We start from the raw sequence: 14,657 nt of genomic DNA, 5'->3' as shown, positions 1-14,657 counted from the left end.
TCCGGTATTGGCCTTAAAGCATTTTATCTGAAGGAAAAAATTGGGAAAAAGACGCTAGATGCTGTGGTACATCCTGACACAGAGGTACAGTCGTGACACACTGTTAGAGGGAAAAGTTGGAAAATAGTGTGATGGTGCCAGATGGTGCCATTGGTTTGAGTTCAGTATAAGTACATGCGTGATCTCGTTTACAGCTGTTTCTACTTTATGCTTTTTTGTGTTGTTTTATTTTTATAGTGATAATATATATAATTTGTATAACGAGAAACAAGATATTTACATTAAAAGAAAACTCCTCGGAAATAGAAAGAGCTGGGGGTTGCAGGGCAGAGGCAAGATGAAAAGGCAGGGGGCTGCTGTCGTGCCAGGACGGCTGAGTTCTCCCCTTTTGTATAAGAGCCTCTCAGCGGAATGGAGGTTAAGCCAACACTCAGACGTCCTTCTTCCCCATTTTATTTCAGTTTCTTTTTTTTTTTTTTTTTTTGGCCAAGTTGCTTGTGGTATCTTATTTCCCTGACCAGGGATCGAACCTGAGCTCTCGGCAGTGAGAGCGTGGGGTCCTAACCACTGGACTGCCAGGGAATTCCCCCAGTTTCTCTCTTTTTTTTTTTTTTAAGATATTTTACATTCTTTTTTTTTTTCTTTTTTTTTTCACACACACACCCTGTATTTTATTTTTACAAGAGATAAATAGACTGACACCAAGCATTGTAAAGGGATGACCACAACAAAAGCAACAATGATTGCAATTACCAAACATGAAACACACTCATACTATGTCATAATATTGACATTCAGTCCAGTAATCCTCCACTGTAACAGCTCCTTTACTTTGCAGTGAAAATTGATTTGTATATTCTTTGCCTCTGAGTCCTTGGGGGATTTTTTTTTTTTAATTCAAACAGAAAGTCACAAAAATTATACTCATCCTCATCAGTTCACTCAGTCCCATGTAATTAATGTTTTTTTTCATCGTGATCTTTTGTTAGCACTTTTATGAGTTCATCAGTTTTTCATTAGAGTTCTGAAAATGCTTATTCATTCAGTTTAGCAGTACAGTCAGTTACCAGAAACCTGTACCAGAAACCAGTCTTTCATGGAAAAGACTCTGACAAGTACAGTTTCTCATTTTTTTGAGGCAGGTTCTGTAGGAAGAGTGGGACCTGTCAGGTATTGATTTGTGCCTGAAGCTTTCATCAGTCAAAGTGTCCTTGGAGCCTGTCTTGTGTCCTCCATCTCTCTCTGTAGTTTAGTCTGCTGCATAGCCAGCCGCTAGGCCTGGGGACTTTTAGAGATGTGGACATTGATGAGCATCCTTGGGTGCGTGTCTCTGCTGTTCTGTCAGTGAGTGACGCCTGTTGATCTTTCAGGACCAGCCCTTGAGGCCTGGGACTTGGGGGCTCTGATGGCAACCTTGGGCTTCCTTTCGGAAGACTGCCTCCTCTCCAGCTGCAGGAGGTGGGGGTGAGACACCCTTGGGGGCTGTGGCAGGTACTCACTGGGGTGGCAGCTGTGGCCCTGGGTGGGGGTCGCTAAAAGTCCTCTGACTCTCCTGGAGTTTGGAGTCTCGCTTTTGATTGCTTCCGCTCTTCCGAGGAAAGCCTCACGTTCCACTTTCTCTGCCTCACCAGTTGATGCTGAAAAATCTGCTTTTCTCTTTTCCTTTCCAAAGGCCAGAGGCCATAGCAGTTTACAGTGGTCAAAACTGCTGTCTTAATCCTTAACTTTTAACATCTTTGTAATCTTGACATTGATGTTTTTCTTAATTGCATCAGAGTCAGCCATAAATAGGCATCAAGGTAAAACAAAATAATTCTGATTTCGTATAATACTGTTTTTTTGTTGTTGTTGTTAGAAAGAGGCTTAGAGAAAAATCATAGCCTGTATCATTTAAATTAAAACTTTTTAAAAACTTTGAAACAGAATGTAATATCCTTTTAACAAATTTTTGGTGATTTCTTCACGTGAAGTACTTCAGTTTTTGTTTTTTTCCCCATCCCACCTGATTGGTTCTCTGTGTCCGGGTCACATTTCAGAGGCTGCTGCGCCTCCTGGCATTTCTTCATTCTCCCATTAGCTTGGTTACATCTTGCTAAGGGAGTGACTCGCTGCTTTTAGAACTAGAGAAAACTCATGACTCTGACAAATCCAACATTAATAAGTTTGAAGTCTCAGTGCTCGCATAGTGTTGTTTGTGTTAGTATTAAATATTCTCCCTTGGTTGGATAGTATTTAAAAAATATGTTGGTTACCTCTTGGCATAATTCACAGGTTTCTCTTAATAAATTTGATTCTAGAACTTAGTGAACCTGCACTGAGGAAATAATTACACTCCTAACAGACCCCCAGCACTCTTCATCTTGCAAAACTGAAACTCTGTCCCTATTAGACACTGACTCCCCTTCCTCCTCCCCCAGCCCCCACCATCCTACTTTCTGACTCTATGAATTTGTCTACTCCAGGGACTTTATATAAGTAGACTCATACAGTATTTGTCCTTTTGTGACTGACTTATTTCATTTAACGTAATATCCTCAAGGTTCATCTGTGTTGTACCAGTGTTGTACCATGTTCCAGAATTTCTTTCCTTTTTAAGCTGAGTAGTATTATGTGGATGGACCATGTTTTAAGATAACCCTTAATAGACATTTGGGTTACTTCTACCTCTTGGCTGTTGTGAATAATGCTGCTGTAAACATGGGTGTGAAAATATCTCTTCACAGCCTTGATTTCAGTTCTTTTGAATGTATACCAACAAGTGGGATTGCTGGATCATGTGGTAGTCTGTTTTTAATTTTTTTTTAATTTTATTTATTTATTTATGGCTGTGTTGGGTCTTCGTTTCTGTGTGAGGGCTTTCTCTAGTTGCGGCAAGCGGGGGCCACTCTTCATCGCGGTGCGCGGGCCTCTCACTGTCGCGGCCTCTCCCGTTGCGGAGCACAGGCGCAGGCTCAGTAGTTGTGGCTCACGGGCCCAGTTGCTCTGCGGCATGTGGGATCTTCCCAGACCAGGGCTCAAACCCGTGTCCCCTGCATTGGCAGGCAGATTCTCAACCACTGCGCCACCAGGGAAGCCCTGTTTTTAATTTTTTGAGGAACCACCATACAGTCTCCAGTAGCAGCTGCAGTACACAGGGATTCCTATTTCTCCACATCCTGCCAACACTTGTTATTTTCTGTGTTTTGTTTTTTGTTTTTTTGATAGTGGTCATCTTAATGGTGTGGCAGGATATCTCATTGTGTTGTTGTTTTAATTGAAGTATAATTGATTTACAATGTTGTGTTGGTTTCTGGTGTATGGCAAAGTGATTCAATTATCCATACATATATCTTCTTTTTCAGATTCTTTTCCATCATAGGTTATTACAAGATAACTGAGTATATATAGTTCCTTGTGCTATACAGCAGATCCTTGTTTACCTATTTTATTTTATTTTTTAAAATTAAATTATTTATTTATTTTTGGCTGTGTCGGGTCTTCGTTGCTGCACGCAGGCTTTCTCTAGTTGCGGCGGCGAGTAATTTAATTAATTAATTTATTTTTGGCTGTGTTGGGTCTTCATTGCTGTGTGTGGGCTTTCTCTAGTTGCGCGGCGAGCGGGGGCTACTCTTCGTTGTAGTGCATGGGCTTCTCATTGCGGTGGCTTCTCTTGTTGCAGAGCGTGGGCTCTAGGCACACGGGCTTCAGTAGTTGTGGCACATGGGCTCAATAGTTGTGGCTTGCAGGCTCTAGAGCGTGGGCTCAGTGGTTGTGGCGCATGGGCTTAGTTGCTCCACAGCATGTGGGATCTTCCCAGGCCAGAGCTCGAACCTGTGTCCCCTGCATTGGCAGGTGGATTCCCAACCACGGCGTCACCAGGGAAGTCCTACCTATTTTATATATAGTAGGGTGTATATGTTAATCCCAAACTCCTAATTTATCCCCCCCTCCCCCCGATCCCCTTTGGTAACTGTAAATTTGTTTTCTCTATGTCTGTGAGTCTATTTCTGTTTTGTAAGTGAGTTCATTTGTATCAGCTTTTAATTATTTTTTTATTTTTACAATATTTATTTATTTATTTTGGCTGTGTTGGGTCTTAGTTGCAGCACGCGGGGTCTTTCATTGTGGTGTGTGGGCTTAGTTGCCCCGCGACATGTGGGATCTTAGTTCCCCAGCCAGGGATCGAACCGGTGTTCCCTGCATTGCAAGACAGATTCTTAACCACTGGACCACCAGGGAAGTCCCATTTGTATCATTTTTTTAGATTCCACATATAAGTGATATATGATATTTGTCTTTCTCTTTCTGACTTACTTCACTTAGTATGATAATCTCTGGGTCCATCCATGTTGCTGCAAATGGCATTATTTCATTCTTTTTTAAGTCTGAGTAATATTCCATTATGTGTATATATATATCTCTCATATCTTCTTTATCCTTTCATCTGTCGATGGACATTTAGGTTGCTTCCATGTCTTGGTTATTGTAAATAGTGCTGCTGTGAACATTGGGGTGCATTGTATCTTTTTGAATTAGAGTTTTCTCTGGGTATATGCCCAGGAGTGGGATTGCAGTATAATATGGTGAACTCTATTTTTAGTTTTTAAAGGAACCTCCATATTGTTCTCCATAATGGCTGCACCAATTTGCATTCCCACCCGCAGTGTGGGAGGGTCCCTTTTCTCCACAACCTCTCCAGCATTTATTATTTGTAGACTTTTTGATGATGGCCATTCTGACTGGTGTGAGGTGATACCTCATTGTAGTTTTGATCTGCATTTCTCTAATAATTAGCGATATTGAGCATCTTTTCATGTGCCTGTTAGCCATCTGTATGTCTTTGGAGAAATGTCTGTTTAGGTCTTCTGCCCATCTTTTGATTGGGTTGTTTGTGTTTTTTTGTTATTGAGTTGTATGAGCTGTTTGTATATTTTGGAAATTAAGGCCTTCTCGGTAGCATCATTTGCAAATATTTTCTCCCAGTCCGTAGGTCGTCTTTTTGTTTTGTTCATGGTTTCCTTTGCTGTGCAAAAGCTTTTAAGTTTAATTAGGTCCCATTTGTTTGTTTTTGTTTTTATTTCTATTACTCTAGGAGATGGATCCAAAACAATATTGCTGTGATTTATTTCAAAAAGTGTTCTGCCTATGTTTTCCTCTAGGAGTTTTATAGTATCTGGTCTAACATTTAGGTGTTTTTTTTTTCTTTTGGTTTGGTTTTTTGTTGTTGTTGTTGTTGTTTTGGGTTTTTTTGGCAGCGCCATGTGGCATGGGGGATCTTAGTTCCCCGACCAGGGATCGAACCCATGTGCCCTGCAATGGAAGTGTGGAGTCTTAACCATTGGACCACCAGGGAAGTTCTACATTTAGGTTTTTAATCAATTTTGAGTTTATTTTTGTATATGGTGTTAGAGAATGTTCTAATTTCATTCTTTTACGTGTAGCGGTCCAGTTTTCCCAGCACCGTTTATTGAAGAGACTGTCTTTTTTCCTTTGTATATTCTTGTCTCCTTTGTCATAGATTAACTGATCATAGTTTGTGGGTTTATCTCTGGACTTTCTGTCTTGTTCCATTGATCTGTGTGTCTGTTTTTGGGCCAGTACCACAGTGTTTTGATTACTGTAGCTTTGTAGTATAGTCTGAAGTCAGGAAGTGTGATTCTTCCAGCTCTGTTCTTCTTTCTCAGGATTGTTTTGACTGTTCGGGGTCTTTTGTGTTTCCATACAAATTAAAAAATTTTTTTGTTCTATTTCTGTGAAAAATGCCATTGGTAATTTTATAGGGATTGCATTGAATCTGTAGATTGCCTTGGGTAGTATGGTCATTTTAGCAATATTAATTCTTCCAGTCCAAGAACACGGTATATCTTTCCATATGTTTGTGTCATCTTCAACACACTGACAACAGAATATCAGAGAAATTAAGGAAACAGTTCCATTTACCATTGCATCAAAAATAATAAAATACTTAGGAATAAACCTACCTAAGGAGGAAAAAGACCTGTACTCCAAAAACTAAGTTGCTGATGAAAGAAATTGAAGATGACACAAACAGATGGAAAGATGTACCGTGTTCTCATTGTGGTTTTGACTTGCATTTCTGTATTTAATGATGTTGTCCATCTTTTCATGATTGTTGAACATATATATCATCTTTGGAGAAATGTCTATTCAAGTCCTTTACCCATTTTTTATAATCCAGTTATTTGACTGTTTTTTGTTTTATTTTATTATTGTAGGGTTCTAGGAGTTCTTTATATATTTTTGATATTAACCTCTTATCAGGTATATGATTTGCAGACATTTTCTCCCATTTTGTAGGTTTCCTTTTCAGTATAAGTTCTTTAACGCACAAAAGGTTTTAAAGTTTCATGTAGTCCCATTGGTCTGTTTTTGCTTTTTTTAAAAAAAAAATTATTATTTGCCTGCACTGGGTCTTAGTTGCGGCATGCAGGATCTTTAGTTGTGTCATGCAGGATCTTTTTTTTAGTTGCAGCATGCGGGCTCTTAGTTGCGGCATGCAGGATCTAGTTCCCTGACCAGGGATTGAACCTGGTCCCCCTGCACTGGGAGCGTGGAGTCTTAACCACTGGACCACCAGGGAAGTCCCAGTCTGTTTTTGCTTTTGTTGTCTGTGCTTTTGATGTCATGTCCAAGAAGTCATTGCCAAGTCCAGTGCCATGAAGCTTTTTGCCTTCGATTTCTTCCAGGAGTTTTGTAGTTTTGGATCATCTTACATTTAGGTCTTTAACCCATTTTGAGTTAGCTTTTTTAAAAACATTAATTAAGTAATTTAATTAATTAATTTATTTTTGGCTGTGTTGGGTCTTCATTGCTGTGTGTGGGCTTTCTCTAGTTGCGCGGCGAGCGGGGGCTGCTCTTCATTGCAGTGCACGGGCTTCTCATTGCGGTGGCTTCTCTTGTTGCGGAGCACAGGCTCTAGGCACGTGGGCTTCAGTAGTTGTGGCTTGCGGGCTCTAGAGCGCAGGTTCAGTAGTTGTGGCACACGGGCTTAGCTGCTGCACAGCATGTGGGATCTTCCTGGACCAGGGATCGAACCCATCGACGGACCAGGGATCCGTCCCCTCCATTGGCAGGCATTCTTTTTTTTTTTTTTTTTTTTTTGGCAGGCATTCTTAACCACAGCACCACCAGGGAAGTCCACTGAGTTAGCTTTTGTACATGATACAAGTTAAGGGTCAACTTCATTCTTCTTTGTCAGTTTTCCCAACAGCGTTTGCTGAAGAGACCGTCTTCTCCCCCACTGGTGCTCAGCATTTGTTTAATAGCCGGTTATTACAAGTTTTGCTCAGCTTTGGTCTGTTGGAGTCCATTAATCTCTTCAAGAGTGTAAAGGCCGAGGCTGAAGGTTAACCAGCAGCTAATCTCCCTGTGCCTAGTGAGTGCATCCAGGGAACCAGGTGGTGCCTGTGGTGATGGAGGCATGTCCCGCACTGTGGGGTGAAGGATTCCTGCGCGGTCATGGGTCTGAGGCCGCACACTGAGCCGAGAGCGGTTTAAGGACTGAAGCATTGTAGTCCTTTGAGTTTGGGCTGTGGCCACATCCTGTTACAGCCAGAATTACTTGAGGTGGCTTGTGTGTCACAGGACCATTAAATTGTTTATAAGGAGAGCTGTGTTCCTTGTGGATAATGTTAAGCACAGAGTCCTTTCTAAGGTTTCTACTAGGCCTCAAATTTGAAACTTCTCCTTGAGCAAGCTGATGGACTTTGAGTCCATCTTGGGTGGCTCTGACTAGACAGGTAGGAGTCAATTCTTAAGTTAACTTCTGATTTTTTTTTTTTAATTTATTTATTTATGGCTGTGTTGGGTCTTCGTTTCTGTGCGAGGGCTTTCTCTAGTTGTGGCAAGCGGGGGCCACTCTTCATCGCGGTGCGTGGGCCTCTCACTATCGCGGCCTCTCTTGTTGCGGAGCACAGGCTCCAGACGCGCAGGCTCAGTAGTTGTGGCTCACGGGCCCAGCTGCTCCGCGGCATGTGGGATCTTCCCAGACCAGGGCTCGAACCCGTGTCCCCTGCATTGGCAGGCAGATTCTCAACCACTGCGCCACCAGGGAAGCCCAACTTCTGATTTTTAGAGGTTTTGTTTCTTGGCTTGCCCCTCACTGTCCCAGGAGCTCATGGTCACAACAGACCAGAGTGGAAGCTGGGGAGATGGGGTGGGGCAGCCCTGCTGCGACAGGAACCATTCAGAGTGCAGTGTGCTTTCCTGAGCCCCACACTCCTCCTGGGGGTTCCTGTTGCTCCCCTGAGAGAGCGTGTTGGGCTTCCTTCTGTCGTGGAGCACAGCTGAAGATCTGCTGACATGTTCGTCTTCACATAATTTGTGAACATTTTTGAGCATTTCGGACTTCCAGTGGAAGAGGTGTTTAAAGTGGTGAAAAGGAATTCCAGCTTTTGCATCACAGCATAACTTTCTCAGAGCTTACAAATTTTGCTGCACCTTAAAATACGAACTCAGGTATTTCATACATTTTGCTACATTGGCTTCTTAGGCTCTTAGTGTTTACACATGAAAATACAGTTCATGATGACAGGATGCTGAGAGGTCTGAAGCTAATTATTTTCTTAGCCGGTCACTATTCTCATTTCTGATGGCAGATGCAAATTGCTGATTAAAAATCAAATTCTGACTGTTACGTTTTTACTTTTTTTCTTTTTTTTAATTGTAAAATATACATACTGACTTATTTTTATCATTTCAGAATTTCTAGAAGGAGGAGTTGGCCATATTGAAATGTTATTTCGCTGCAACTATTTAGCTTTAGTTGGTGGTGGAAAAAAGCCGAAATACCCTCCGAACAAAGGTAAAGTAATCTTGCATTTAATAATGCACCTCATGTGTAGTCCTCTCTTGAACTTTTTAGAGTATCTTTGTGTCTCTGGCTACATTGGATCTTCCCTGGTGGCCCTGTGACACATGAAGGACTAGTCCCTGGGAAAGAAGCATCCAGAAAGAGAGTGTCTTTTCTCTGCTGCTCCTGGGAGAAGAAACGTGTGACCAGGGTCACTTGTCCCCATGGACATAGAGCACGTGCTTTTCAGTTGTGTTGGCTGGATGGGGGCCTTTGCCCTGTTTTGTTCTGGATGTTCTTCTGCGGTTGGTGTCCTGTGCTGTGAGTTCCTTTTAAAGCCAGATGTGGGGAGGCTGCTTCTCCTGCAGAGAGCCACTGACTCACAGAAACACATAGAACAGAGAACAGCTGGGCTCTGGGTTGAGGAGTGTTGTTCCTGGTGTGTGTGTGTGTCTGTGTTCAAAGAGATGGCATTGTAAAGAGTGTGGCTCTTTGAAAGTAAAGGAGAGGGACTTCCCTGGTGGTGCAGTGGTTAAGAATCTGCCTGCCAATACAGGGGACATGGGTTCGAGCCTTGGTCTGGGAAGATCCCACATGCTGCGGAGCAGCTAAGCCCGGGCACCGCAACTACTGAGCCTGCGCTCTAGAGCCCGCGAGCCACAACTACTGAAGCCCGCACGCCTAGAGCCCATGCTCCACAACAAGAGAAGCCACTGCAATGAGAAGTCCACGCACCACAACAAAGAGTAGCCCCCGCAATGAGAAGTCCACGCACCACAACAAAGAGTAGCCCCCGCTCGCCGCAACTAGAGAAAGCCCGTGCGCAGCAATAAAGACCCAACACAGCTAAATAAATAAACAAATAATTTTTTTAAAAAGAAGAAAGTAAGGGAGAAACAGAAACTTTACAACCACAGCTGAATATCGCGTGCCTGTAACTAGGTATCATTTGGGGCACGAGGAAGAAATCCAGGAAAGGAGGGTAGAGCAGGGGAAGAGGGGCAGGTGGATGGGGGCGGCGGGGGTGGGGAAAGATGTGGGGGTCTTGCATGCCAGGTGAGGGTGTGGTTGGAAAGCAGTACCAGCAGGTCTCAGGAACGTTCTAGTCTAGAAGCAAGTAAGTGTAAGGCTGAGGAGACTCAGAGGTTGGAGGCAGAAAGGGGAGACATGTTCACAGGAAGAGGCAGGAGAGGGAAGTGAGTGTGGGCATCAGAGGCAGATGCTACAGATGGGAGGAGGCCTGGGTGACCGCTGCAGCCCTGCGGGACTGTTGAGTTGGAGCCCACTGGTGACAGGCTTCACTGTGCCGGGGGCTGTGGGGACCACCGTCTTTCAAGGCTTGGTGGGGAAGGGAAGGAGTGTAGTAAGCGATGTTTCCCTACGAAGAGTAAAGATGGGGGTGAGCTTGAGGTCTGCCTGTGACCATGAAACAAAGAAAGGGGGCGCACGGAAACACACAGAGTTCTGCTTGGCCCTGGGCAGGCTTGGGGCCTGACTGGCAGTTCTCAGAAGAGCCTGGTGGGTTGTGTGGACGGGGTTGCATGATACAGGGAATGGAATCCACTTTCAGGTGAGGGTTCACCCTGATAACCACAGAGGCTGAAGGGCAGGAAGCCTGGCAGCTGTCCAGGTCATTGCCACTATGGCCTGGATGGGCAGGGCCTGTGTCTGTGAGTCCTGGAAGAGGCCACCCAGAAGTGACACGGAAGCAACTGTGCTGGGGGCAGGGGTGGGTCTTGCAGTGGAACAAGAATTACTTGACCTGGGGGCTGCCCTGGTGGCACAGTGGTTAAGAATCCACCTGCCATTGCATGGGACACAGGTTCGAGCCCTGGTCTGGGAAGATCCCACATGCTGCGGAGCAACTAAGCCCGTGTGCCACAACTACTGAGCCTGTGCTCTAGAGCCCGTGCTCCACAGCTACTGAAACCAGTGCACCTAGAGTCTGTGCTCTGCAACGAGAAGCCACAACAATGTGAAGCCTGCGCACCACAACTGAGAGTAGCCCCCGCTCGCCGCAACTAGAGAAAGCCCGCGCACAGCAATGAAGACCCAACGCAGCCAAAAATAAATAAATTAATTAATTTTTAAAAAAAAGAAGAATTGCTTGGGCTCCTTGGGGATGGGCAGAGATTCTGCCGCTGGATCAGTCTTTGTCATATGAAGAATTTCATTGATCATTGATCACTGGTGAGGAGTCAGGAGCCTAGCTCCACCTGTGGCCCTGTTGGGGGTGTCACTGCTCCCCGCTCCCAAGGGAGCAGTGGACCGGATAATCTCTGGGGTCTCTCTCACCTGTAACATCTTATTCTCAGTAAAAAAATTCCGAGAAGTGAAAGAGCCTCAGAAATTTTGCAGAAGAAAAAAATTTTTTAGAAGAAAGCAATTTTCTAACTGAACATTTTGAGTAAAATTTAAGCTTTTTGTAGTGTGCTAAGGGCAATTTTTAAAAAAGAACTTGGTCTGTTTAAACTTTTGTAAGATTAAAAATACATTTTTTCAATGTCAAAATTACTACTTAATATTTTAATAATTATCAATTAAGATGCATGGTGTTACAGTGTAAAGAATCTAGTGTCTTTGGTTTGTGAAAACAGAATAAAACAGGACTGGAGGAAACTGGTTTGTCATGGTGACCCACTGGGTCCTGACAGTGCTGTTCAGGGAGCAGAGAGGCCCTTTCCATTTAGGAGGAAGTCCAGAATTTTGAAATACATTTTTTGCTATTAGGAACTGTATCAAGAGACAGACATACAGAATCCCGCGCAGTACATTTAAAATTTTCAGTTTCCTGCAGTAAGGCAGCTCGCAGCCCTCAGAGGCCATGGATTTTTCTCACTACCCAAGGCATCGTGTCTGGTCACTTTTCTTTTGTGAATGAGAATTCGTGCTGCTGCCTTTGGGGCTTCATCACACTGTTTCCAGACATTTCTGAAAATGGAGTTCATCCATATTTGTGACACCCTTGACATCCTTATCTGTGGGCTTCTGTCTGGTTTGGGCCAGTTTGCGTTTGTGTTGAGTTGTAGGCTTTCTGGTGTTAGGTTGCAGGGCCAGAGGAAGTTCACTGAATTGCTTTCGTGTTCAAGAGTAGAGTGTCCTTTGCCCAGAAGGTCGTGAACATCTGGTTTTGGGAAGATACTATTTTCAATAAGGTAACTGTCTACTCACTGACATGTTGGTGCCCTTTAAGGAAGAGCCGATGGGAGAAGTTTATCAAAGATGGTGTTTAAAGGAGCAAGAAGAACACAATTCTTTGCTTCATTTTTGAGTGGTTATAAAGTATAACTAAACTCTTCGATAGTAAATACATCTTACGTTACTTGATAATAATTTTGGCAGTTCTGGTAGGCTGATATTCAGTTCTCTCTTGATTTGAAACTTAGGATACTTACCCATTCTGGCAAAACTTACCCCTGAATTCCGCCGGACTGTTGTTGGTCATGGTGTTGGGACCTTTAGGGGAAACATTCTTTCCTTCCATTCTCAGTCAGCCGTAACCTGACTGTTTAGGGAGCTTATTTCCCTCACCCCACACGCTTTGTACCCAGCTTTTCAAGTGGAAAAGAGGTCTGGACACACGCTCCTCATCCTCCAGGGTTGTCTGTAAATTGTCTCAGCCCTTGGGACATAAACTGCTAATCCATCCTGATGGAAGATTGTAGTGTGAGCAGAAGATATTCCAGAGCTTGAAGCAGAGTGAGAACAGTCAGGGCTGAAGAACACTGGCCCTGGTTTTTATGTGTCTGATTTCCCCATGAAACAACCCTTTCTTTTCTTTTTTTTTTTTGACGTGGTAAAATATTTAATGTCTGTAGGTGTGCCTCACCCTCCCATTCCTGTTACAATTCAGTAGCCTCTCCAAACTGACTGTACCGGAGAAAACGTGGGCACTTTTTCCCAGCAGAGTTCGAAAACCATTAGGGCCCTGATCCTCTTGATTCAGAAATGATTGCAGGTGAGGTCTTCCCGCAGCATGCCTCAGGTCTCTCTGCTCAAGGAAAGAAGCCCCCCAGTTGTACGGGACTCCCGAGGTCTTCGTTTCTTCTGCAGCCTGGCGCTGGGAGCTGCGCCGCTGGAAATAGTGGAAGGCTCGGGCACTGCAGAGTAGCCCCCGTAAACAGTGAGGAGCACCGTGGAGGTGGAGGAGGTCTTGTAGCCGGTGCCGGCTAGTGGCCTGGCAGTTGGCACGTTGTCCCCTGGATGCTGCCGCCCCCCCCTCCGAGCGAGGCCTCCAGCCTGCGCGACCTCCTAGCGCAGCCAGACCCGTTCTTTGCTTAATCCAGGTTTATCTCCAGCACTCGGTACCTGTGGTTGGGCTTGCTTTTTGGCTCAGTCTAGTAGAACCAGGGAAAGAGAGGTGGAGAGAAGTTTGCCTAAAAACTAGGCGAGGGTTGGCAGGGAGGAGGTTCAAGTGCGCTTGAATGCCTGTGTGTGTAGAGAGAGACTGGCTGCCTGAGGTGTGAGCAGGTGTGGGGTTGCTGAATAGGAGGGCGGAAGGGTGGGGGTGAGCGGGCGGGGGGGCGGGTCTGAGACCTGGGGGCGGGACCGTCCTGCCAGTGGGAGAGCCTCGTGTCCCCCTGCCCCCCACCAGCTCCCAGTCAGGTGTTTGTGATGTGAGGACCCCTTCAGGAGTGGCCTTAGCAAGCCAGCCCCTGGCCTGTTCATTACCATGTTCATACGTTCTTTCCTGTTTCAGTGATGATCTGGGATGACCTGAAGAAGAAGACTGTGATTGAAATAGAATTTTCTACCGAAGTCAAGGCTGCCAAATTACGACGAGATAGGTGGGTTTGGTGTCTCATTTTTAGAGGTGGAACAGTCACTTTCTCTGAAGATGGCTGAAATCATTTTATATTGAAGGAAGAGAAGTGTTCAGGAAAACGATGTATAAAAACATGAGACTGTAGTTTATGACCCAAGGACATAAGGAAGGCAGTGAGTTTTATTTGCCTCCCAGGATCACTTACAGGTGAGTGGTTGGTGGGCGTGGGTGAAGTGCACCTCCGTGGACCCAGCCCGCGGCCAGCCCGGCCCCCCAGCTCTCAGTCCTTCAGGGGAGCCGTCCCACCCGACAGGCACAGACTGAGGACTCGAGTTTTGAACCTTGAATTGCCTCCCTCTTAGCCCACACTTGTCCAAATGCTGCCTCATAAACGTTTCAATCTGAAAGTAAAGGAAAATTCAGGAACTCCTCACAGAGAAGGTGTCATTGAATCTCACCTGTTGAAGGTAGCAGGTCTCTCTCAGCTGTTGCCTTCCTGGGGTTTAGGAGAACACAGAAGTTTTTCCTAGTATGTTGATGGAGGTAGAGCAAAGCTTCATCGCTTTGGATTTTGGTGTGATGATGTACATGTTATGCTCGGCTGTGGTGTGATTTACATGTTATGATCGGCTGTGGGAGGACAGATGCTGAACCAGACAAGTGTGAATAGGGGTCTGTCATCCCTGCAGTCGTAGGTAGGCTTGTTTCTTCCAGGAATGTCAGCATTTAGGGGCTCGTAATAATGCAAATCCTGGAGCCAAATCAAGGATCTTCCACTTTCTTAAATTTCTGGATTGTCAAGACGTGTCTAAAAGTGTGTTAAGATAGAATTTCTGCCTTTGTGTCCTACTTGGTTCTTACTCTAGACAGAATATTTGATGACAATGCCCTCCCAACCCTTGGGCTGTACCTTCCTCCAGCCGGGTGAGAGGCGTTCATTTCTAGTGCCAGCCTCGCGCCCAGGGGCTCCCTGCCAACCTGCTCCACAGACCTTGCTGCCCAGTGCCTGGGTTCAGGAATGACCCTCTTTTTTAAATAAATAATTAATTAATTAATTAAATAATTTGGCCACGCCGGGTCTTAGTTGCGGCATGCAGGATC

The 14,657-nt window shown here is 44.8% G+C and overlaps 1 protein-coding gene across 5 annotated transcripts in view; it reads left to right on the top strand.

Annotated features, from left to right (window-relative positions):
• The window catches only part of WDR45B (WD repeat domain 45B), a 34,923-nt gene that overhangs the window by 13,686 nt on the left and 6,580 nt on the right, over positions 1–14,657 (top strand). For 4 of the 5 annotated variants that reach the window (XM_082374276.1, XM_082374277.1, XM_082374280.1 and 1 more), the window contains 2 exons: positions 8,702–8,803; positions 13,491–13,578. In XM_082374276.1, coding sequence (XP_082230402.1) covers positions 8,702–8,803; positions 13,491–13,578 — 190 coding nt within the window. The remainder of the gene's footprint in view (positions 1–8,701; positions 8,804–13,490; positions 13,579–14,657) is intronic. The other variant, XM_082374278.1, reaches the window with a different exon arrangement.

Source organism: Balaenoptera borealis (assembly GCF_965194805.1).
Source record: "Balaenoptera borealis genome assembly, chromosome: 20".
Taxonomy (NCBI): Eukaryota; Metazoa; Chordata; class Mammalia; order Artiodactyla; family Balaenopteridae; genus Balaenoptera; species Balaenoptera borealis.
The sequence above is the reverse complement of the archived record's forward strand: the minus strand, read 5'-3'. Positions and strand labels throughout refer to the sequence as shown.